This window comes from Bos javanicus, chromosome 4 (genome assembly GCF_032452875.1).
Source record: "Bos javanicus breed banteng chromosome 4, ARS-OSU_banteng_1.0, whole genome shotgun sequence".
NCBI classification, from domain to species: Eukaryota; Metazoa; Chordata; class Mammalia; order Artiodactyla; family Bovidae; genus Bos; species Bos javanicus.
The window spans coordinates 34,158,332-34,182,399 of NC_083871.1; the positions used below are offsets into that span (position 1 = coordinate 34,158,332).

The following is a 24,068-nucleotide window of genomic DNA, read 5'->3' on the forward strand; positions in this document are numbered from 1 at the left end:
GTAAGTATTTTCCATCATATGCTTCAAGTACATGTTATTGTGGTAGATCTCCATCATAACGACCTTCCGAGGGTGCGAATAAGGTAAATCACTGTTTAAGCTCTGCCTTAACACTATGGTGGCAGATGGAGAGCATTTTCTCTTTTCTCTTCAGACTTTCATTGAGGAACCTGTTCCTCAGGTTTCACTTGACTCCAGCTGTGTTTTATGAGAGTTCAGAGTCCCAGCCTGTGGGGTGTGAACATGCTATAGAAGACTTCCTGGCCTCCCTTTTGTCTTTAGCTCAGACAAAAAGCATTTAAGAAGCTGCTCTCTACTGATACAGTGGTGCTCACTGCTTGATGAAAACTAGACCTTAATTGACTCAGTGTCACAAGAAGGAAAAGTATTAGTAAGATCCAGGTTTTTACTCTCTGTTGTGCATCCAGTAGAAGTCAGAGCGTGTTGGTTAAGGAAAGTGCTAAAGAGGGAGAGGAGACCCAAAGAACTGATGCAGTTGCATCAATGTCACACAGTTAGTGTTTAAGTAAGGACTTTTTAATCCCTGGTCCAAGTCTTTTTCAACTTACCACACTGTAAACATCATTATAAACATGTTTATCATGATATTTAGACTAGATCAGAATAAACAGTGATGGGAGATACAGTTGCTCTTTTTGCTAAATCGTATTGGTTCTTCCAAGTCTATACATATGCCTGAATTTTTACCAGTTATGATATAATCTCATGGTGATTGTGGCAAAATTCCTGGAACTCTATAACCATGAAAATTAGCTTCTAGTGTTAAGTCTTAGGTGCTTCCCTGGTGGCTCAGAGGTTAAGGCGTCTGCCTGCAATGAGACCTGGGTTGCTGCTGCTGCTGCTAAGTCACCTCAGTCGTGTCCGACTCTGTGTGACCCCATAGATGGCAGCCCACTAGGCCCCGCCGTCCCTGGGGTTTTCCAGGCAAGAACACTGGAGTGGGTTGCCATTTCCTTCTCCAATGCATGAAAGTGAAAAGTGAACTGGGTTAAGTCTTAATAATTTTAAAAAAGAAAAGTACCAAAAAGGAGTACCCTTAATCTACTGTCAGTTATAAACTGCTAGGTTGGAATACTTTGCTTAGTTATTTTGGTGATATGAACATAAAACAATCTGGTTGTACGACTGAGTGCCAAGGCAGAAGTCATTACTTTCTGCTCTCTTTTTAGAAGAGACGGTTCATCAATGACATGGTGAAGATTTATTCTGTCACTGCCACTAATGCAGTTGATGGGGTGGCGTCCTCATGCCGTGCCTGTGCCCTCGGTTCTGAACAGTCGGGCTCATCGTGTGTCCCCTGCCCCCCAGGCCACTACATTGAGAAAGAAACCAACCAGTGCATGGAGTGTCCACCTGATACCTACCTGTCCATACATCAGGTCTATGGCAAGGAGGCTTGTATTCCCTGTGGGCCTGGGAGTAGAAGCACTCAGGTAAGTGGGTCTGTATTTCAGTTATCCCCAGGAAAGCATATTTTAATAGACAAACTCAAAGGTTTCTCTTAATGTTTCTAATTTATATTTATAAATGGCTTTTTGAATTCCCTTCCTTAGTTTACCTTGCCTTGCATCTATTGAGTGCTTAACATGTGTCTTAAAAATGATAATTACTGGGGACATAGAATATTAAGAACATCTAAATAAGAATACCTTCCCAAAATATTAAAAGTGATTTCTTGTATATTCCATTATGACAGAACAAGTAAGCTGCCTCTCTATAGGTAGGCTGTAGGTGTATATGGAGAACAGCAAGAGTATCTTGTAACATTTTAAAGGAAAAGATTGATGCTATGAGTGAAGTAAAAAATAGTTTGATGTCTATTTGAACTGGCATGACAGGGCATTTTGGCTATTGATTAAAAATACCTTTCCACAAGAAACTAATCTTAGAATAACTTCACTCTTTAAAAAATTCTAACTCTTCTGAACTTTGCTTAGAGAAATCTAGAGTTTAGAAATTTTCTATATTAGAGTGGTAAAATATGCCATGACTAAGACAAAACTACTGAAATAGTTTTTAAACCTAGTACTTTTAGGAAACACTTTTTTTTCATAGCAGCTAATGCTTTCTTTCCTGCCATATTGTTTTTGCTTTGTTTTGTTTTGGATTTCTTAATGTTTGTGGTCAAAGGACCACTCAGTGTGCTACAGTGACTGCTTTTTCTACCATGAAAAAGAAAATCAAAGTTTGCATTATGACTTCAGCAACCTCAGCAGTGTGGGCTCCTTAATGAATGGTCCCAGCTTTACCTCCAAAGGAACAAAGTACTTCCATTTCTTCAATATCAGTTTATGTGGGCACGAGGTGAGTTCTGGCAAGGTGAGATGGGGCCAGGTTTCAGCTCTGATTGAGTTGTTTTCTGTGTGGGTGGACCAATAAAATCTCTATGGAAACTAACAGCCAAATGTCAGAAAGTGAGTTTTGACAGCTTAAATCCTTTGTTGCCTTCTGGCATGTTGGCAGTTTTCTCCACCAGGAGCATCCTTGTCTGGTTCTCAGTCCATCAAAGCACTTATCCAGTCAGTTGAACCCCCAAAGCTTGAAGCTATGGTGTAAGGGCTTTGAGGATCTTTCATTTTTGTAAAGGTGGTTCAGACTTGTCAATCCCACCTATTTCTTAGGCATAAAGTTAAGGTTTGAGAAAGTTTTACTGTTGCTTATGTTAAAAAGAAAAGACTTTTCAGAGGAAGTTTGTCCAAAAACAAAATGGAAATAAGCAGGGGGTAAGTGTCAGTTGATGAGGTAGCCTCTGCTAATAGATTATGGGGATTTAATTTTCTTTGGGAAGAAGTAGAATGTTAATTGATACTGGTAAAGGGAGAGTTACAGGACTCTGTATCCAATAATTTTGTGGGCATACAAGGTTGGAGTTGGGATGTATATATTCACCCTTAGCTAAGTTGAAAGTATAATTCATTTTCTCCATATCTATTCCCTTATTAACTCCTATTGTCTTCATTTTGAACTGCTGTGCCAAACTTTGTACAAAGGAAATAAAAAGACATCTCATGACTACAGAGGTTTTCAAACAGAAAGATCTATACATTTTTACATGGTGTGACATTTGTCCTATCCTGATTTTACACGGGGCAGTCCAGCACACTCACTTGATTAGTCACTAAGTTCACTGAATGTATAATTATATGTTACATACCTATTGTGTTAAATGCTGTGTAAAGCAGTGAAGAAGATTAATTCCATTATATTGGGTTGGCTGAAAAGTTTTTCCAGCATTTTCTTAAAATGTTACAGAAAACCCCAAACAAACTTTTTGGCCAACCCAGTATATCACACTTCTCAATCTCCTTCCTGTATGACCACTGACTTAGCTTTTGTCTTCTCTCTTCTGTCTTCCTTCTCTTTCTTTCCTTTTTATTCTAATTCTTTTACTGTTATTCTCTTATTCATTTCCTCAGTAGTTTCTCTCTGCTCTTTCTCTTTGTTTATCTTTTAGTCTCAACAATTTAATTTAAGCTTAGTAAAAATATATTGCACCTGTATTGTGGTGAGCAGGCTTGGTGGAGAGAAAACATTTTGTAGGTTAAGATTGCTAGCTGCATTAAGAAAGAGAAATCTTTGTTCTTTATGCCCATCTGTGCACATTCTACATCTAAGACCAGTAAAATAGTGTTTCTCTTTTTCTTTATACATTTATTCACAGAAATTATAGAGTAAGCTAAAGTGATTTTTAGTGGAACTATAGTATATTTAAACATACTATATTAAAAAAATTAAAGTCTTCCCAGTTTTATAACTATCCTCCAAATGATTAAAAAAGTAAGCTCCTGTATTCCTTTCAACATACTGTGAACTTGAGCAGATCCACATCATTGAGTCTAAGAGTAGGTGAATAAAAACACTTATAGTGACCAACTGTTTAGAATTTAGATGTTGTCCTAGACTTTTATATTTTCTTTTTTAGACTTGACAATACTTTTCTGCCAAACACAGGCCTATTCAGGAGAAGGAAGAGCAAGTTTTTTTTCTTGGCATTAAAACTTTCACCAGCAGTTTTCCGATCCCTTTGTATGCAGTGTTGTCTGAAGAATTGAAGATTTAATAGATGACTTATATTTCCTTAAGTCAAGTGGCTTTCACCCAGCACAAATGAAGTCTGTAGTTGGGGGAGCAGTGCAGCCTTGAATCACTATATTCATTAGAATGTCAGATTTTCAACCCTGTTTGAACATTGGAATTGGGTAAAGAATCTGCCTGCAATGCAGGAGATGGAAGTCTGATTCCTGGGTCAGGAAGACCCCCTGGAGAGGGCATGGCAACCCACTCCAGTGTTCTTGCCTGTAGAATCCTATGGACAGAGGAGCCTGGTGGACTATAGTCCATAGGGTAACAAAGAGCCAGACATGATTGAAGTGACTGAGCACCCGAGAGCTTTTAAAAAATACTGGTGCCTGTGCTCCCTCACCAGATCCCTGAAATCAGAATTGTGGTGAGGAGAGAGCCAATGCTCTGCTAGAATCACTAGGAAGCTGAGATCCAGTTTAGAAACTTACCTTCAGTAAAAACTTATTTCTGACTTTGTTTTCCTAGGGGAAGAAGTTGGCTGTCTGTACCAACAATATAACAGACTTTACAGTAAAGGAAATGGTGGCAGGGTCAGATGATTACACGAATTTGGTAGGAGCATTTGTGTGCCAGTCAACTATTATTCCTTCTGAAAGTAAGGGTTTCCGAGCAGCCTTATCATCACAATCCATCATTCTGGCAGATACATTTTTGGGTAAGTTTCATTTGGTTCATATATTCATGCATGCATTTGTTTAAAATCATGGTACTGATAACTTGTCTCTGCAGTGGTGCTTACCATAGGTGATTAAAACCCACAGATAATTCTAAGTCATCACTTTATAACATGGTTTAGAACTCCCTACAGGTAAGATCTTTTGATCATTCTTAATGAGTAGTAGAAGCTTCCAGAGTTATGTATTAATTCATATGACATGTTTTTCTCTGGCAATCTGTGTCTTTCATCAGATTTTCTAGGAATTTTTGAGGTAAAATAATAACCTCCCAAACTGTGAGCAAAAGAAGAAGAGTAAACAAACACAATATAGACTTAAATCATATCTGTCACCAGCTTTTATCATCTTTTCTCATACCAGAGGAAATCTGGTGACAAACAGCAAGAGTGAGTGTGCTAAATGTTATTCTCCATCTGCCCTTTCTATCTCTGGTCTAGAAAGTATAGGAAACTTTAAAAAAAATCAGGTCCCTAACTAGTTATTCTTAAGGATCTGGTTTATTAAAATATCTGGAGTAGGATTAGGGATCTAACAATGCATATGATAATCTAACAATTTAAAGAGCTTCTTAGACGATTCTAATCTGCAGCTAGATTTGAGAACCAGGCAATGGCACCACACTCCAGTACTCTTGCCTGGAAAATCCCATGGATGGAGGAGCCTGGTAGGCTGCAGTCCATGGGGTCGCTAAGAGTCAGACACGACTGAGCGACTTCACTTTCACTTTTCACTTTCATGCATTGGAGAAGGAAATGGCAACCCACTCCAGTATTCTTGCCTGGAGAATCCCAGGGACAGAGGAGCCTAGTGGGCTGCCATCTATGGGGTCACACAGAGTCAGACACGACTGAATTGACTTAGCAGTAGCAGTTATAGACTCTGGACTTCCCTGGTGGCTCAGATGGTAAAGCGTCTGCCTGAAATGTGGGAGACCTGGGTTTGATCCCTGGGTTGGAAAGATCCCCTAGAGAAGTTAATGGCAACCCACTCCAGTACCACTGATAGACTCCAGAAGAATTTAGCACCAAGGACATTTGCTATAATTTTCAGCACCAAGGACAGTTACTGAGTTTGTGCATCAGAACTCTTAGAACAAAGGTTGCTGTTATTGCTTGCATTTTGACTCGGCTATCGTTTTGCATGGGGTTGATGGGTGGGGAATGCCTTGCTTTTAGATAAAATTTGAAGTTACTTTCTGGAAATATTTAGGGCACACAAAATTTTATTTTGTCAAATGTGTTTATAATGAATGTGAATGGATGAAAAGCTACATTAGCAAAGTAGCCCAGCTCATTCAACATAACTCACAAGAGGCTGAGAGTTATAATCATAGATTGTTGAAATGTTAAAACTAGAAGGGACTATGCAGACCACCTAAATTATTGCATGCATTTTACAAATTCAGGACATAAGAATCAGGGAAGTAAAGTGACTAAAGCAAAATTGCAAAGTTAAGGAGTAGAGTATTTTTTATTCTGGAAACCTTGTAAGGTTTATTATTCTTACATAATACATTAATTTTATATGATATTTCTAGTTAAAATGACAGCCTCAAAGTAAAGCTATTTTCTCTTTAGATATAGAGACTAAGTAAACCTAATTTTCCCATATTGCTTAATAGTTTCTTTTTCATTGTCATCTAGGAGTAACAGTTGAAACCACATTACAAAATATTAATATAAAAGAAGATATGTTCCCAGTTTCACCAAGCCAAATACCAGATGTGCATTTCTTTTATAAGTAAGTGAACATGCTGCTTCTTTTGATTATTTTCTTAATCATAAGGACATCACTTCAGGGTTTCTAACATAGTAGCTTATTTTGAATAGATAATCAGTAGTTGGTTCTTAAATGAAAGACAGTAAAAAATAGGAAACATGGAATATTTAGAAAGCATTATGTAATTTTTCTCATATATATAATCTTTTAAATAAGGCAATAAAGAGACTATTCATTGTCTAGGCAGTAATTATTTGTAATTCACACATCAAAACATCAGCCTAAGTCACTATGACCTCTAATACCTTAAAAAATTCTTTTGATTATAATTTTGATTATAATTACAATAGCTCTATTAATCCTTTGATGATAGCATATCACTTTACCTGTGGAGCAGGCAGCTTTTCATAGTCAGTGAAAGTAAATGAACTAAGTCTATATTAAAATTCTGAATTGGTGAACTTTGATACATTTTTTCATTTATTCATAGAGCATAGGAGCAGTTATACACAGAATGTTTTTGTTTTTGAAGCCTGTGTCATATTTGTTTTGTGAAGTGACCTTTGCCTTCTAATAGGTCTTCTACAACTACAACCTCTTGTGTAAATGGCCGATCAACTGCTGTGAAAATGAGGTGTAATCCTGCTAAACCAGGAGCGGGAGCCATTTCTGTCCCCAGGTAGTCTTATTTCAATATGATTCCTTCATGTATGTATTTATCAGGAAGCACAACTCTCCAGAACCTTGCTATTTTAAAACACATTCTCTATGGGTGTAAAGCAGAAAGGGAACAAAGAATCTGTAGATTTTTGTTTTCCAGATGTGCTGCTTGCCTGTTAAGAGGTATAGGTCCTTGCGAGTCTCAGCACTTTCAGTCTCCTCAATGACAGATTCTCATCTTGTTTGCCTGCATGTCTTAATTATCTTGAAAATTATTTAAGTAATATATAACTATATTGTTGTATCATTTGATTGAGTCTCACTATCTAGTGTCAGTTTTCTTAAGAGCTGGATTAAGACTTGCCCTGGATTATAGTTCTTTATCAGCAAGGAACTATCTAGGTGACCTAGATTAAGCAATCTAACCTCTTTGTCATAGTTTCTTTCTCTATGAGGGATGAAGGTCAGGTTAGATGAGTTTCCTGTTCTTGAGTTCTCTAATGACTGGTGGGGAAATCACCAAGTTAGAGTCTGACCTGTAGAATACATAGCATCGTTCCTTTAACTGATTGGCATTGAGCTGTTAGCTGTCCACAGTCTAGATCTGATTAATACAGCCACTTTGGTTGGAAACAGTAAGAGAAACTAAGCAATTTCATGAATTTAAGATTGTAAACTTAAAAAATGCTCTCATAGTGTCTCCTGATTTTTATTTTGTATAGTTATTCATTGTCTACTATGTAGATTATTTATTTCTAATATTTTTAGGGTTAAGGTACCTTTGGATTATAATTTGATTTGCAGATTTTTATCCATCAAGCTAGCAAAAAATGTATATTTAAAAAAATGATTGACTTAATTTTGTTTTTGTTACTTTCACTGTAACTTTTATGAGATTTTAATAAATCCTGCTTATATTACATCAGGATTGGAAATCAATGGTTGAAGCATTGATTCAGTTACTTGGGTATCTTAAAAAATAATTACAGTGATAACATGGTATTTTGAGCTCATTTCTGGGCATAAACTCACACCAGCATTCACCTCTTACCAACTCTGTTTCATTAATTTTTCTCTTCACCTGTTCAAGGTGAGATATTAATATGATGAGCACAGAAAATAATAAAACTGAAAGAAACAGAGGGAGCCTGGAGCTCAAGGGCATCATGTAGTAGAGGATCCCTGGGCCAGCATCCAAGCTGGAGTCGGGGCAGCAGAGCACACTTTGTTTGTGAGAAGGTGTATCCAGAGATTTGTTCACCATGTTCTCATATCTCACCATATTGCTTTGAGTTCAGACACTTGTTTTATTTACTAGAGCACTTCTGAGGTCCTTTTTTGGACCTATCAGCTCAGTTCTCTTGGTCTAGCCTCTGGGAGCCCACATGAATGACTTCTAAGGCCTCCTTCAGGAGCCTCCATGACTTAAGCAGATAATACTACTGAAGTCAAGCACTGTCCTTTAGAAAATGCACCACTCTAACTCTCCCAAGGTGGGTTCTGATGTTTTCATGTAATGAGAAAATGATAGTCTCATGATGTTAAATGATGGCATCTAGAAACTAGCTTTTTCCTTATGAAAAGAAGAAAAGTTAAGTTTTTCCTTTGACCTCAGGCAGTTTTTTCTACTTGACTATCTTTGCAAGGATTTCCCAAGATCAGAGACAGCAGAATACCTTGGAGTGTCTATTGTAAAACTGATTTTTAGGCCTTCACTGAAACCGAAAGAATCTCCAAATGTTAAGCACCAGAATATTTATAAAACCACAAGGCAGTTCTGACATGTTAAAATTTGAGAACTATTGATCTTAACCCCCATTTTGGAAATTTTTTTTTTTCTGAGACAGATTCTCACATTTTGTTTTGCATTTTAATTTTCTGAAAAGCTAAATTAAAAGGTTGTGGTCTACAGGGTGGATTCTTTCATATTTTCATAAAACTCTTTAATTTGATGCATCCTGTAGTTTGAGGACTGCTGCTCTAGGGAACTGCTTGAACCTCACAACCTAAATGTGCTCAAGAGTGAAAAGTGAAAGTGAAAGTCGCTCAGTCGTGTCTGACGCTATGAGATCCCATGGAATAGTCCATGGAATTCTCCAGGCCAGAATACTGGAATGGGTAGCCTTTCCTTTCTCCAGGGGATCTTCCCAACCCAGGGATCTTCCCAACCCAGGGATCAAACCCAGGTCTCTTGCAATGCAGGCAGATTCTTTACCAGCTGAGCCAGCAGGGAAGCCCAAGAATACTGTAGCGGGTAGACTATCTCTTCTCCAGTGGATCTTCCTGACCCAGGAATCAAACCAGGGTCTCCTGCATTGCAGGTGGATTCTTTTTTTTTTTTTTTGGAATTAAGTGTGCTGTGTGCACATTTAATAGGACTGAATATACACCTGCTGTTGCTTGCCTGTGTGTTAGTTGCTCAGACATGTTTGACTCTTTGCAACCCCATAGACTGTAGTCCAGCAAGCTCCTGTGCTCATGGGATTTTCCAGGCAAGCATACTGGAGTGGGTAGCCATTTCCTTCTCCAGGGGGGGTCTTTCCGACCCAAGGATTGAACCCATGTCTCCTGTGTATCCTACATTGCAGGCAGATTCTTTACCCGCTGAGCCATCCAGGAAACCCATGGTGGTGGGTGGATTCTTTACCAAGTATGAGCCACCTGTGCTGATCTTTTATTCTTTCTTGAGTCTTGAATTTCCCGTCAGGGCACAAGGGGGCGCTCTGCGATCAGAACATGAGAAATGGAAGCTTGTACGGAAATAATCAGAATATTTTTTTAGCTGTAGGTTTGACTAAAGATTTCCTACTAACAGTAAAGAAATGTTAACAGAGCCAAATTTACTTAGGCTACTTTTGAAGGGGATTTAATTTGCATTTTTCTTTTTTGAGCTTTAAATTCTCCAGGAGAGAAAGAAAGGTACTAACCAGGCAATTGCCCTGTGAAATCTCATATGCTTACCAAGAAGTCACTATGGAGAGAATTTGCCAGCTCAGAAAGGGTGCTGTCCCTTGGAATTCTCTCTTGGCCAATAACCTTACAAACCAGGCAAAGGCGACGTTAGCAGTAGTGATGTTGACTGGGGCTCCGTGTCTTGGTGACCAGGGAACATGTCACAAGATCCCCAGCCTTGGGGAAAAAAATTAGGATGTCTTCACAGAAAGCGAAAGGGGCCAGAGAAAAGGAGAACTGTGTGTTCTCTGTGGATCTCACATGCAACGTAGAAGGAGCAGCAAACATCCTGGACCGCCCACAAATCTGCAGTTGGAAACTCCAGCCTGTCTGTTTGGTCTGGCAGATGCAGTTGGTTTCTAATTCCACAAAGTGTCTGGAGGATGTGAGACATTTTCAATGAAAACTTAACAGCATGATGTCTGTGGCAGATGAAATCAGAGAGCTGGAGTGGACTTTTGAGATTATCTAGTGCAGTTTGTACCTTGGCTAAAGAAGAAATTGCTAACACAGTCGACCACTAATATCCCTAAATAGATGCCTCTCCAGTTTCTACCTAAAAGGCTTCCCAAACCCCTAATCATGATCCTATGTGGTTAGAGGACTCGAAGATTCTCCTTTCATTGGGAAACATTTAGACCTAAGCACTATGTCCAGAGTACTTTTTCAGAAACATGAGAAATTGCTGTTAGTTTTATCTGGAAAGATTTAAAAAGGTTTGAAAGTTTTTTTAAAAGCTTTATTGGAAAACAAGCAGAGGGAACCATTTTTACTCTGATAATGGAGATGTCATTGCACATTTGGGATCCTCCCATCAAACCCATTTACTCGACGCAGTAGGAAACACTGAGAAGCCTGGTTGTATGCGTGGCTATAGCGTGGCAGTCACCATGGGGTGATTGCCTGATTCTGTTGTTCTTTTTATGTCATCATGCTTTTATCTTGTCATTTCCTCCCGTCCTTCGTGGGCAGAGATTTGCAAATAAACACAGTAAACAGAGGGAAATAGCACGTTTATCTGGGAACTCAACTCATCTGCAAGTTGTTGGTGCCTTGTTTTTAATGACTCATCTTTCCTCAAATAAGGTTGTCTTTGTTAATGTTCTGAGTTAGAGGAAAATCCTCCTCCTTTCTCTCTTACAACTTTTAACCACATTTAACTGCTTGGGTAGTTGGTAAGTCCAAAATCATTTTGTGAAATCCTCCTTCAAAACCAAAATTCATTTTCTTTCTAAGTGTAGCTTCTGAGGAGATTGTCTCTCACAAAAGGGATGCTTCACAGTTCTGTCCTGAGAGCTTTCAGAGGTTGCGCACACCAGGGATTTCTTCCACAGGCTCTAATTAAAATCTCCGTATCAAAGTCATTGGATCTATTGGCTGCTAGTGTAGTGCTTTTCTTGGTAGTTGGGGAAGGACTGTTAAAGCCAAAACAGTTGTCTATTCATTTTAATTTATTAAGAGCCAGAGAATAACCATTGTTTAAATGAGTTCCTTGTTTATTTCTGTTCTCTGCACCCTTTAGGGACAGATAATATGTAAATTCATATATAGGTTAAAAAGGCAATAGAACTCAATTAAAATCAAACATGTTCTTATAACATTAAATAGTAAGGAGGCATATGAAAGGACTGTGATCACAAGTGAAAACAACTGAAACCCGTTATGATCAAGAAAGAGAAGGAGGAAGAGATCAAATGGTGGAGTAGGACAATGCAGAGCTCACCTCCCCCGATGAACATGTCAAAAATACATCTGCATGTGGAGCGATTCTCACTGAAAACAAACTGGAGGCTGGTAGAAGGACTTGTGTGCACCCAGGGGTGTAACAGAAAGAGTCACATGGAGTCAATTAGGAAGGGAGGAGAAGTGGTCAGTATGGACCTGTGCCCCTCAGAAGGGACACAGAAGAGGAGGGAGACGTCACAAGCTGGGAAATCCCCCTGAAGAGTGAGTGGTTTCAGCTACATAGTAAACGCTCCAGCCTTGGGGTCTGACAGGCAACGAAACCATCAACAAAATGAAAAATAGCCTGTTGCTGCTGCTGCTAAGTCACTTCAGTTGTGTCTGACTCTGTGTGACCCCATAGGCAGCCTACCAGGCTCCTCCGTCTCTGGGATTCTCCAGGCCAGAACACTGGAGTGGGTTGCCATTTCCTTCTCCAATGCATGAAAGTGAAAAGTGAAAGTGAAGTCACTCAGTTGTGTCCGACTCTTCGTGACCCCGTGGACTGCAGCCCACCAGGCTCCTCCATCCATGGGATTCTCCAGGCAAGAATACTGGAGTGAAAAATAGCCTACTGATTGAAAATGTATCCCAATGATATGCCCAAGAAAGGATTAGTACCCAAAATACATAGACAGCTCATACAATTTGTTGACTTAAAAATGTACAATGTGAGAGTTGCAAGTTAAGTTTTATTTGGGCCAAAATGAGGATTGCAATCTGGGAGACAGCACCTCAGATAGCTGTGAGAAACTGCTCCAAAGAGGCAGGGGGAAAGGTCAGTATATATGTGATTTTAGTGAAGGGAGAATACGTGCAATCAAGGCCATATTTTTCCAGGAGTTTTCTACTAGTCTTATGAACACTTCACTTGTCACGAGGAATAGTGTCACCATGAAGGATTTTAGTACTTTTCTAGATATGAAGAGATGCAAGAACTGAGCTCATAAAATCAGCTCCTGAGAATATCTAACTGTCTGGAGACCTGTCTTGCCAATTTTCCCAGAGGACAGAGTGCATCATTTCTGCTCTCCACCCTGAACTCCTTTGGGGGTGTTGAAGATCAGCAGCAGAAGCACACGGTTTAATCCTTGTAGCGGCAGATGGCAAGCACCCATGGCAAGTGCCAATTTGTAGTTGACAAACGCAATATTAAAAAAACCCCACAACTTAAAAATGGACAGAAGACCTGTATACACATTTTTTTTTTCCCCCAGAGAAGACATACAGATGGCCAAAAGGCACAGGGGAGATGCTCCACATTGCTAATTATTTGAGAAATGCGAATAAAACCACAAGGATATATCACCTCAACACCAGTCAAAATTGCTGCCATCCAAAAAAGTCACAAATAACAAATGTTGGCAAAAATGGAGAAAAGGAAACTCTAGTACAGTGTTGGTGGGAATGTAAATTAGTGCAGCTAACTAGAGCCAGACATCCTGGAGTGTGAAGTCAAGTGGGCCTAAGGAAGTATTACTAACGCTAGTGAAGGCAATGGAATTCCAGCGGAGCTATTTCAAATCCTAAAAGATGATGCTGATACAATGCTGCATAAATATGCCATCAAATTTGGAAAGCTCAGCAGTGGCCACAGGACCGGAAAAGGTCAGTTTTCATTCAAATCCCAAAGAAGGGCAATGCCAAAGAATGTTCAAACTACTGCACAATTGCACTCATCTCACATACTAGCAAGGTAATGCTCAAAATCCTTCAAGCTGGGCTTATTTAACTTCTATGCAGAGTGAATTATGCAAAATGCTGGACTGGATGAAGCACAAGTTGTAATCAAGACTGCCGGGAGAAATGTCAATAACCTCAGATATGCATATGACACCACCCGTATGGCAGAAAGCGAAGAGGAACTGAAGAGCATCTTGATGAAGGTGAAAGAGGAAGAGTGAAAAAGTTGACTTAAAATTCAACATTCAAAAAAGGAAGGTCATGCATCCAGTCCCATCACTTTATGACAAACAGATGGGGAAATATGGAAACAGTGAAAGATTTTATTTTCTTGGGCTCCAAAATCACTGCAGATGGTGACTGCAGTCATGAAGTGAAAAGATGCTTGCTCCTTGGGAGAAAAGCTATGACAAACCTGGACAGTGTATTAAAAAGCAGAGACATCACTTTGCTGACAAAGGTCTGTATAGTCGAGGCTATGGTTTTCCAGTAGCCATGTATAGATGTGAGAGTTGGACCATAAAGAAGACTGAGCACTGAAGAATTGATGCTTTCAAACTGTGGTGCTGGAGAAGACTCTTGAGAGTCCTGTGGATAGCATGGAAATCAAACCTGTCAGTCCTAAAGGAAATCAACCCTGTATATTCCTTGGAAGGACTAAGACTGAAGCTGAAGCTCCAATACTTTGGCCAACTGAAGCCAAGAGCCAACTCATTGGAAAAGACCCTAGTGCTGGGAAGGATTGAAGGCAGGAGGGAGAATGGGATGACAGAGGATGAGATGGTTGGATGGCACCGCCTATTCAAAGAACATGAATTTGAGCAAACTCTGGGAGATAATGAAGGACAGAGAAGTCTGGCATGCTGCAGATCATGGGGTCACAAACAGCCGGACACAACTGAGGACAGAACAAGAACTGTGGAAAACAGTATGAAAGTTCTTTAAAAAACCAAAACTATAACTACCATATGATCCAGCTATTCCACTCCTGGGTATGTATCCAAAGAAAATAAAAACACTAGCTTGGAAAGGTACACACACCCTAATGTTTTATAGCAGTATTATTTATGATAGCCAAGATGTAGTGAGTAACCTAAATATCTATCAATGAATGAATGGGTAAAGGAAATGTGGTATATATTGTGGTGTGTATGTGCATATATATACATGTGTATCAGTTCAGTTCAGTCGATCAGTCGTGTCTGACTCTTTGCGACCCCATGAATCGCAGCACACCAGGCCTCCCTGTCCATCACCAACTCCTGGAGTTCACTCAGACTCACATCCATCAAGTCGGTGATGCCATCCAGCCATCTCATCCTCTGTCGTCCCCTTCTCCTCTTGCCCCCAATCTCTCCCAGCATCAGAGTGTTCTCCAATGAGTCAACTCTTCGCATGAGGTGGCCAAAGTACTGGAGTTTCAGCTTTAGTATCATTCCTTCTAAAGAAATCCCAGGGCTGATCTCCTTCAGAATGGACTGGTTGGATCTCCTTGCAGTCCAAGGGACTCTCAAGAGTCTTCTCCAACACCACAGTTCAAAAGCAGCAATTCTTCAGCGCTCAGCTTTCTTCACAGTCCAAATCTCACATCCATACATGACCACTGGAAAAACCATAGCCTTGACTAGACAGACCTTTGTTGGCAAAGTAATGTCTCTGCTTTTGAATATGCTATCTAGCTTGAACATTACTTTCCTTCCAAGGAGTAAGCGTCTTTTAATTTCATGGCTGCAGTCACCATCTGCAGTGATTTTGGAGCCCCCCCAAAATAAAGCCTGACACTGTTTCCACTGCTTCCCCATCTGTTTGCCATGAAGTTATGGGACCGGATGCCATGATCTTCATTTTCTGAATGTTGAGCTTTAAGCCAACTTTTTCACTCTCCACTTTCACTTTCATCAAGAGGCTTTTGAGTTCCTCTTCACTTTCTGCCATAAGGGTGGTGTCATCTGCATATCTGAGGTTATTGATATTTCTCCCGGTAATCTTGATTCCAGCTTGTGTTTCTTCCAGTCCAGCGTTTCTCATGATGTACTCTGCATAGAAGTTAAATAAGCAGGGTGACAATATACAGCCTTGACGTACTCCTTTTCCTATTTGGAACCAGTGTATATATATGTATATATACACACATACATACATACCTACATATATATAACAAAATGGAATAATATTCAGCCATAAAAAATAATTAAATCTTGCCATTTACAACAATGTTGGTGAACCTGGAGAGTATTACATTTAGTGAAATAAGTCAGAGAAAGTCAAATAATGTATGACATCACTTAAATGAGGAATTTAAAAATAAAACTAGTGATAGTAACAAAAAGAAAGATTATAGAGAACAAACTTGTCGTTACAAGTGGAAAAAGTGAAGTGGGGAGGGGCAAGATGGGGGTAGAGGGATTAAAATGTACAAACTACCATGTATAAAGTAAATAAGCTATAAGGATACACTGTACAACACAGGGAATATAGCCAATATTTAATAATAACCTTAAATGGAGTATAGTCTATAAAAATATTGAATTACTCTGTTGTATACAGGAAACTAATACAATATTGTAAATTGACTGTTTGAGTTGGAGCAAGAGGAGAGTGAAAAAAGCTGGCTTAAAACTCAACATTCAGAAAATGAAGATCATGGCATCCGGTCCCATCACTTCATGGGAAATAGATGGAGAAACAGTGGAAACAGTGTCAGATTTATTTTCTTGGGTTCCAAAATCACTGCAGATGGTGACTACAGCCATGAAATTAAAAGATGCTTGCTCCTTGGAAGACAAGCTATGACAAACCTAGATAGCATATTAGAAAGCAGAGACATTACTTTGATGACAAAGGTCTGTTTAGTCAAAGCTATGGTTTTTCCAGTAGTCCTGTATGGATATGAGAGTTGGACTATAAAGAAAGCTGAACGCTGAAGAATTGATTCTTTTGAACTGTGGTGTTCGAGAAGACTCTTGAGAGTTCCTTAGACTGCAAGGAGATCAAAGCAGTCAATCCTAAAGGAAATCAGTCCTGAATATTCATTGGAAGGACTGATGCTAAAGCTGAAACTCCAGTACTTTGGCCAACTGATATGAAGAACTGACTTATTGGAAGAGACCCTGATACTGGGAAAGATTAAAGGCAGGAGGAGAAGGGGACGACAGAGGATGGGATGGTTGGATGGCATCACTGACTCGATGGACATGAGTTTGAGCAAGCTTCAGGAGTTGGTGCTGGACAGGGAAGCCTGTGTGTTGCACTCCCTGGGGTTGCAAGGAGTTGGACATGACTGAGAGACTAAACTGAAATTGACTATGTGTCAATACAAAAAAGTTTATGAAAAGTAACCAACATCCAGATGTACCCTAAAATACTGAATATCAAGATTGAGGCTAGAATCTACCATGTATCAGTTTCCCTACATTTTTCTTCATTCACAAATTAATTTATCCTACTTGGGGAAAAAATGAAAAAATTCTAATAGAAAATTGTTAAAAGTATGTATTTTAAACACTAACAAATAATCTTAAGATATGGTGTAAAAATATCATGAAACAGTCATCAAGTTTTGTGATCAAGTTTGAAATAAAGATGATAAAACTTGACATGTTTTGATTTCACTTCAGAAAATACAGAATCTTCTATACAGCACCATTGATAAAACATCTACATTAAAGATGAAAAGTTTCTCTACGGTGAGGGTCACTCAGAGAGGTTCACGTAGATGTTTTATCAATGGTGCTGTATAGAAGGAGAAGTTTTGAAACTACTGTAAAAATAAGACCGATAACCGGAAGCAGGAGACTTAAGTCCAAACCCTGACTCCAGGGAACTCCTGACTCCAAGGAACATTAATTGACAGGAGCTCATCAAATGCCTCCATACCGACACTGAAACCAAGCACCACACAAGGGCTAACAAGTTCCAGGGCAAGACATACCAAGCAAATTCTCCAGCAACAAAGGAACACAGCCCTGAGCTTCAAGATACAGGCTGCCCAAAGTCACCCCAAAACTATAGACATCTCATAACTCAGTACTGGACATTTCATTGCACTCCAGAGAGAAGAAATACAGCTCCACCCACCAGAACACCGACACAAGCTTCCCTAACCAGGAAACCTTGACAAGCCACCTGTACAAACCCACACACAGTGAGGAAACGCCACAATAAAGAGAACTCCACAAACTGCCAGAATACAGAAAGGACACCCCAAACTCAGCAATTTAAACAAGATGAAGAGACAGAGGAATACTCAGCAGATAAAGGAACAGGATAAATGCCCACCAAACCAGAAAATACAGAATCTATAGATAAAAGGGACTAGAGAGTGTCAGTAAATTTAGTTTCTCCAGATCTTCAACAGATGCTGACTTTTGGTAGTTAACCCAAGGTAGAAGCTTTAGAAAGAGAAGTATTTGCAGGAGACTGGTAAAATTTTGTACCTCTAGATCTTGTAGATCTAGACTTCTAGGTCAAAATATCTTGTGTTTAAACCACATCATAAGTGATTGATACTCTTCAGCCTTAAGGCAGATGGAGTAAGAGCAACATGCAATGAATTTTATGGACCCTACATAAGAAGAGTTTCTGGCCTATGACAAAGCATCCTTAGCAGAAACAGGATGAACTTCCTGAGATTCCAAAGCTGAAAAAAGGCAGCAGAAGGTCAGAGAGCATTGCCTCAACAGAGGATCCCAATCTGTATACCCTGAGACCAAGGAACCCCAAGAAAACTACAGATGCCCCACATGAAAGAAGTTCAACAACAATAGTGCCCTGATACCAGATGATAAATGTTCTTGGCACATTAGACAGTGGCCTTTCTCACCAATCTCCTGAGACTAACTCCAGAAGGGTTGGGAAGGTACTGACAGCATAGATGAATTTGTTTTACCTTTGGATTTTGAATAAAGTTTAGAGAAAACTGTTTACAGTGATTTATCAACTATCCATATATTAGTAATAGATTTTTTTTGGGTGATAATTGTTCATAAAAACACAAGGTTCTTCTCCGTGGATTCATAATATGAACCAGCTAGATCCTGTTTTAGGTAAGATGATTCATTCTAAAGAGGACACTAGTAACTGATTTATGAAATATATTCCATTTTAGAATCCAAGACATAATTTTCTAAAAAAAGATTGTCTGCATTCTTGCACGTTGCCAGAGCCACCCTGATTGATAAAGCGATCCCAGAAGCAAAATTGGGAGATTAGAAAGCCTGTTACTCATTTCTCAGTAAACCAAATCAAGGTTTACCTGGTTGTCCTTTGAATATGTGGTGGTTTCTCTACCTATAATTCACAGCACATTGGGCCATCCTATAGAAGTCTAGCTTCCCATACCCCAGCTATCCATGACTTTGTCTTGTTTCTTTAAACATGTGCCCATTGGTTTCTATGGTGATCATGCAGAGCAAAAGTTATGTAGAAGCACAATTAGTGACACCTGAAAAAAGCTGGTTGGGAAGTAAAGATGATGGTGACCCAGGTCATCAAAGGGAAAAGTATTTCACAAAGATAAAATGCTTATGTTACTACATTTTTTTCTTGTATCTTTTTTCTGTTTTCATTTATGTATGTAAGCGTGATTGAAATAACTATTGCTTCATATATTCTTGTTTTTTTCCCCAGGGAAGGCCTGATTCAAACTGTGAAAATTAGCTTCATAACAAAGAATCAAATTTTGATGCTCCACATTTCAAATGATTTATTGAGTTGAAAGAATTTAAGAATTGATTCTAAACTGCTTTAAACCTAAGACTTTCTTTTAAAAAGTGAAGTCTGCAAAGGGAATGCACTGAATCGTTGTAGTATTTTGACACTTAATGCCAGCTTTATAAATTATATCAATGTCTTGATTTTTTTTTCATATTTCTTTGGCTCTACCAGTTCTTTAGAAAGTGATGTGCATTGTTAATAGTCTTTTATATCTTGCAGTTCTTTAAACTTTGTCAAGTGGTTCTCTCATTTTATCCTTTATAACTACCCTGTGAATGCAGTATGGCAGACATTCTGCTTTTGACAAATTACAGGAATGACATGGTGGGGAGAGAGGTTGAATCACTTATGGAAAAACACAAAATCATTTGAAAATCCTAGTTAGGACTGTAACCCAAGTCTTCTGTCTTGCTTTTTGCAACTTTGATTAATTTTCTCCTTTTCTTTTGTTGAGTTCTTTTTTTCAAACTTTAGCAGACTTACTCTTTCATTTTCCCAATAGAAACATTTTTTCCCTCTTTTTAAAGTTTTTCTGTGTTGGAAAGATAAAGTAGAAAATAATTCTGGGAGAAAAGATTTGAACAGGAAAGCCTCTTGGTAATTTTTGCTAACTGATCAGAAAACTGTAATTATTTCAAAAGTTGTAAATCATTGTTATGCATATAATAATTGTGTTCTTGAAGAATTTCTCCAATTGGTTACCAGTTTTTTTCAAAAGAACAATTTTAAGTTGCTTTTACTGATCTGGAAGGTAGAGGGTAGGAATAACTTTTTAGGTGGCATGGTTTTTGTCTATTGTAATCTCCTGTTTTTAAAAAATATCTCTCTGTATTTTTTATTCTGAATGTATTTATTATTCCCTTTTTATAAAAAAGAGAAATTAAAGCAAGTTAGAGAGTCAAGTCATTTTTCCCAAGAGTCACTGTTCACCATTGTTCATAGCTGTGCCAACACTGGGCCTCTGTTTCTGAAGCATGTCATATAGAATGTTGCTGTTTTTACATCCCATCCATGTTCACTTAGTCTACAGCACACAGACACTTTGGAAAGACAGACATATAAAAATGCATCAGTTATCAGGCATGTACATTTGTTTCAGTGTTCGTATTAGGGTACCTTAGAATGTATTTCCTGGTGGTCCAGATGGTAAAGATTCTGCTTGCAATGTGGGAGACCCAGTTTGATCCCTGGGTCAGGAAGATCCCCTAGAGAAGGGAATGGCAACCTACTCCAGTATTCTTGCCTGGAGAATTCCATGGACTGAGAAGCCTGGCCCGCTACAGTCCATGGGGTCACAAAAGAGTTGGGCACGACTGAGTAACACTTTCACTTTTTCAGAATATATTTAGTTAACTAATAGTATGAAATTTTACCTTTCTGATAGGCTGAAGTTTTGGATAGTGAATCATCAGAAAGGCATTTGAAATGAAAACTTAAAAAGGGGTGTTTTTTGGATTCTCTGTATTATTGTGTGTCTGTCGCTTTGCTATTAGTTGTTTCAGGGCACCTGCACTTTGCACAAGCTAAGGTCTGAAGGAGATTTTCAGGGCAATGCCTTATATTTACACAGCTTAACTTAAGGGAAGTGCAGTACACAAGTTGAGGGAACTATATTCCCCTGGTTTTAATGAATTCATGAACAAAACAGTCATTCCTATTAGAATCTTTCTGAATAGTTTCTTTCTTCAGTAAGAATTCTGTATCCAGTAACAGCACATTAATTTTTGAGCTATGCCATGTGTATCTGTCCTTAAAATGAAAGAGATGAGTTGACATGAAAGGCATACCCACCGGAAAGTACGATTTTAAAGTCTGCATGCAGGTCCTGCCTGATGGTTGGTTCAGTGCAATCCGTCATCTGGGTCCAAGCCTTATTCATCATCACTGAAGGAAGTCATCTCAGACTGAGGAAACCCAGGGTTGCAGAATCATTTACATCACTGAGCTGTGTGTTGATTGATGGTGGTTTTTTTTTTTTTTTTTTTTTTTTACATTAGACAATTTTGTTTGTATGTCTTTCCCCTACCCTCTGCAGATCATGGACCTATGTGTCTCCTGTTCTCTAAAGCACCTCACTTCTGTGCAATTACCTTAAACAGAAACTACAAACCTCCTTCACCACCTAGTGCCCGAATGCCCAGTACTCAGTCACTGCCTTGTTCCTGAAGCTCCCATGACAATGACCTGCTTGCACTTCTCCTCCAATTCACTTACCATTCCATTCCTATGGCAGGAATTCCCATGCGTCCATCCCTTTTATTCTAACTCCTATCTAGAATATTCTAGAAATGGCTCAGGCATCACTTTCACCAGTAAACTTCTTTGAAGTTTTTTTTGTTGTTGTTCATTACCTGTGCCTGTTTCTCCTTTAAATTAAAAAGAAAAAACTCAACTTTATAGAGGTGTAATTCACACACCATTACAATTCACTCATTGAAAACGTACACTTCAGTGGTTATTGTATATTCTGAGTGTGCAACCATCAGCCTAGCCAATTCTAGAACCTCTTCATCATTTCGCAAAGAAATCCCATGGCTGCTATTATCTCCTTAAACCTAGTAAGTGGTTCCTAACTGTAAGCAATCACTAACCCATTTTCAAATGTTTTATAGAGCTTCCTACTATGGACTTAAATCCGGATAACATCATAAAAATGTGGAATTTTTATTTGCTTCAGTCACTATGCATAATATTTTTGAAGTTCATTCAAGAAGGGGCATGCATCAGTACTGCATTCCTTTTTAAGGTGGAGTAATAATTCATTGGATGGGTATACCATATTTTGTTCACCCATTCATCTGCTGATGGACGTTTTGATTGTTGCCACCTTTTGGATATTATGAATAATGCTATTAGGAACATTCATGTACACGTTTTTGTGTGGAGATAGCATTTTTATTTCTTTTAGATATTTCCCTAAGAGTAGAATTGCTGAATCATAGGATAATTCTGTTTAATCGTGTGAAAAACTGCCAGATTCTTCCAAAGTTGCACCATTTTATGCTCCCATCAGCAGAGTGTAAAGATTTCAATTGCCCAACAACCTCACAACTTTTGATTCTAGCCATCCTGGTTGGTGCAGAGTGGTATCTAGGTGTGGTGTTGTCTCCTTCAGATTTTTTTTTTCATGTGTTTCCTCTGCATCTACATATTGCTTCCGAGTATACAGTATGTGCTCAAATGTTGATTGGACTCAATTGAATGCATTACAAAAGCTGTTGGTTTTGTTGTTTTCCATGATTTATTTCAGTAAGTGTCCAGCAGGCACCTGTGATGGATGTACATTCTATTTCCTGTGGGAGAGTGTGGAAGCTTGCCCTCTGTGCACTGAACATGACTTCCATGAGATTGAGGGTGCCTGTAAGAGAGGATTTCAGGTAAGGGGCAAACTGTTTAAGCAGAACTGTGTCATTGAAGATACAACGGTTTAGTTCAGTATCACTTTTACATCATAGACATTTAGATTCAGTAGTGTGGCTAAAGCTTAACTTAATGAGACATTAATATATATTAAAATAAAGTTTGATACCTATACTTCTGTATGCTGAGGTAGCTGAAAATGTGTACTGGAATTGGGAAAATAAATTATACAAGGGAGTTGTAGACTATGGGTATTTACCGAGATCATAAAGAAATGATATAAAGAATCCAAGATATAGCTTATAGAATGCAGTTATAGGTATAATGAAGATGAGGATGATAAAACTGACTCCCCACAAGAAGCATATATAAAGAGTAAATCTTATGTGCAGTCACACACACATGTTAATCAAGATCCTACTCTATATTTTCTCTGCATTCACTTACTTGTTTTTTAAAAGTAAGGATTCTATTTTGTTTTCTTTATACATTTAATATATTTCCCTTGTCATTACTTTTTTTAAAAAATGACTTTTATTTATAGAGAAATATTCTATTATGTATGCAATTTGGGATTTGATAATTCCCCTGTTGAACATTTAAGAAAAAAATTGAAAACCATCTTTTTGTAAATAACTCTATAGTGAATATCTTTGTTAGACATTTGATTCTTTCCTTAGAGTTTATTGCTAGGAAGATATGGCCATTATTACGGTTCTTGATGCTTATTATACTATTAATAAATTGCTTTGGTTACATCAATTTGCTCTTATACTAATATGATGTTTGAGAGCACCCACTTCACTATAGCAGCTTTGACTAGTACTATATAAAAACATACTTTTCCTCTTTCAAAATAACTTAGTACTTCATCTTCTCTAAATTCCATTGAAATTACACTGAAGAAGCACAGATGAGGGGATTCATCAGTACCAGTGGTGGAGACCCTATTGGAAAATGGACATCAGAGGATCAGAGATTCCAGTGGGATTGGAGGGCATGGCAACCCATTCCAGTATTCTTGCCTGCAGAATCCCCATGGACAGAGGAGCCTGATGGCCTATAGTCAGTGGGGTCGCAAGAGTAGGACACTACTAAGTGACTCAGCAAAGAACACAGCACACCAGGTAGATGGGATAGGACTGACTTTCAGGTCAGCACGGAGCATGCTAGGGTACTCACTGTGGAAAGTGATCAGAGAGGGGAGCTATTCTATCCAGGAAACTCTTAAAGAGCTTGTAGTTGGCAGGTTGGAAGGTCCAAGTGGGAGAAGAAATCGGAATACCTCCACCCAATCCCATACACTCAGCATATTTGGAAGCAGTAGTTCCACCTCTAAGGAAAAAACAAACAAACATTGAGAACTATTCTCTAAACTGGTATTTTCCATTCTTGAATGACAGTGAACCTGTAATAAGAAATACATGATACATCAAGCCTAGGAAATAGACGCAAACATAGAGATATGCCTAAAAA

General features: G+C 38.7%; 1 protein-coding gene across 8 annotated transcripts in view; it reads left to right on the forward strand.

The window, feature by feature from the left end:
- ELAPOR2 (endosome-lysosome associated apoptosis and autophagy regulator family member 2) overlaps positions 1-24,068 on the forward strand; it is a 222,447-nt gene that overhangs the window by 183,568 nt on the left and 14,811 nt on the right. For all 8 annotated transcript variants that reach the window (XM_061413755.1, XM_061413763.1, XM_061413762.1 and 5 more), the window contains 6 exons: positions 1,191-1,454; positions 2,152-2,325; positions 4,570-4,759; positions 6,425-6,521; positions 7,078-7,179; positions 22,483-22,609. In XM_061413755.1, the coding sequence (XP_061269739.1) occupies positions 1,191-1,454; positions 2,152-2,325; positions 4,570-4,759; positions 6,425-6,521; positions 7,078-7,179; positions 22,483-22,609 (954 nt within the window). The remainder of the gene's footprint in view (positions 1-1,190; positions 1,455-2,151; positions 2,326-4,569; positions 4,760-6,424; positions 6,522-7,077; positions 7,180-22,482; positions 22,610-24,068) is intronic.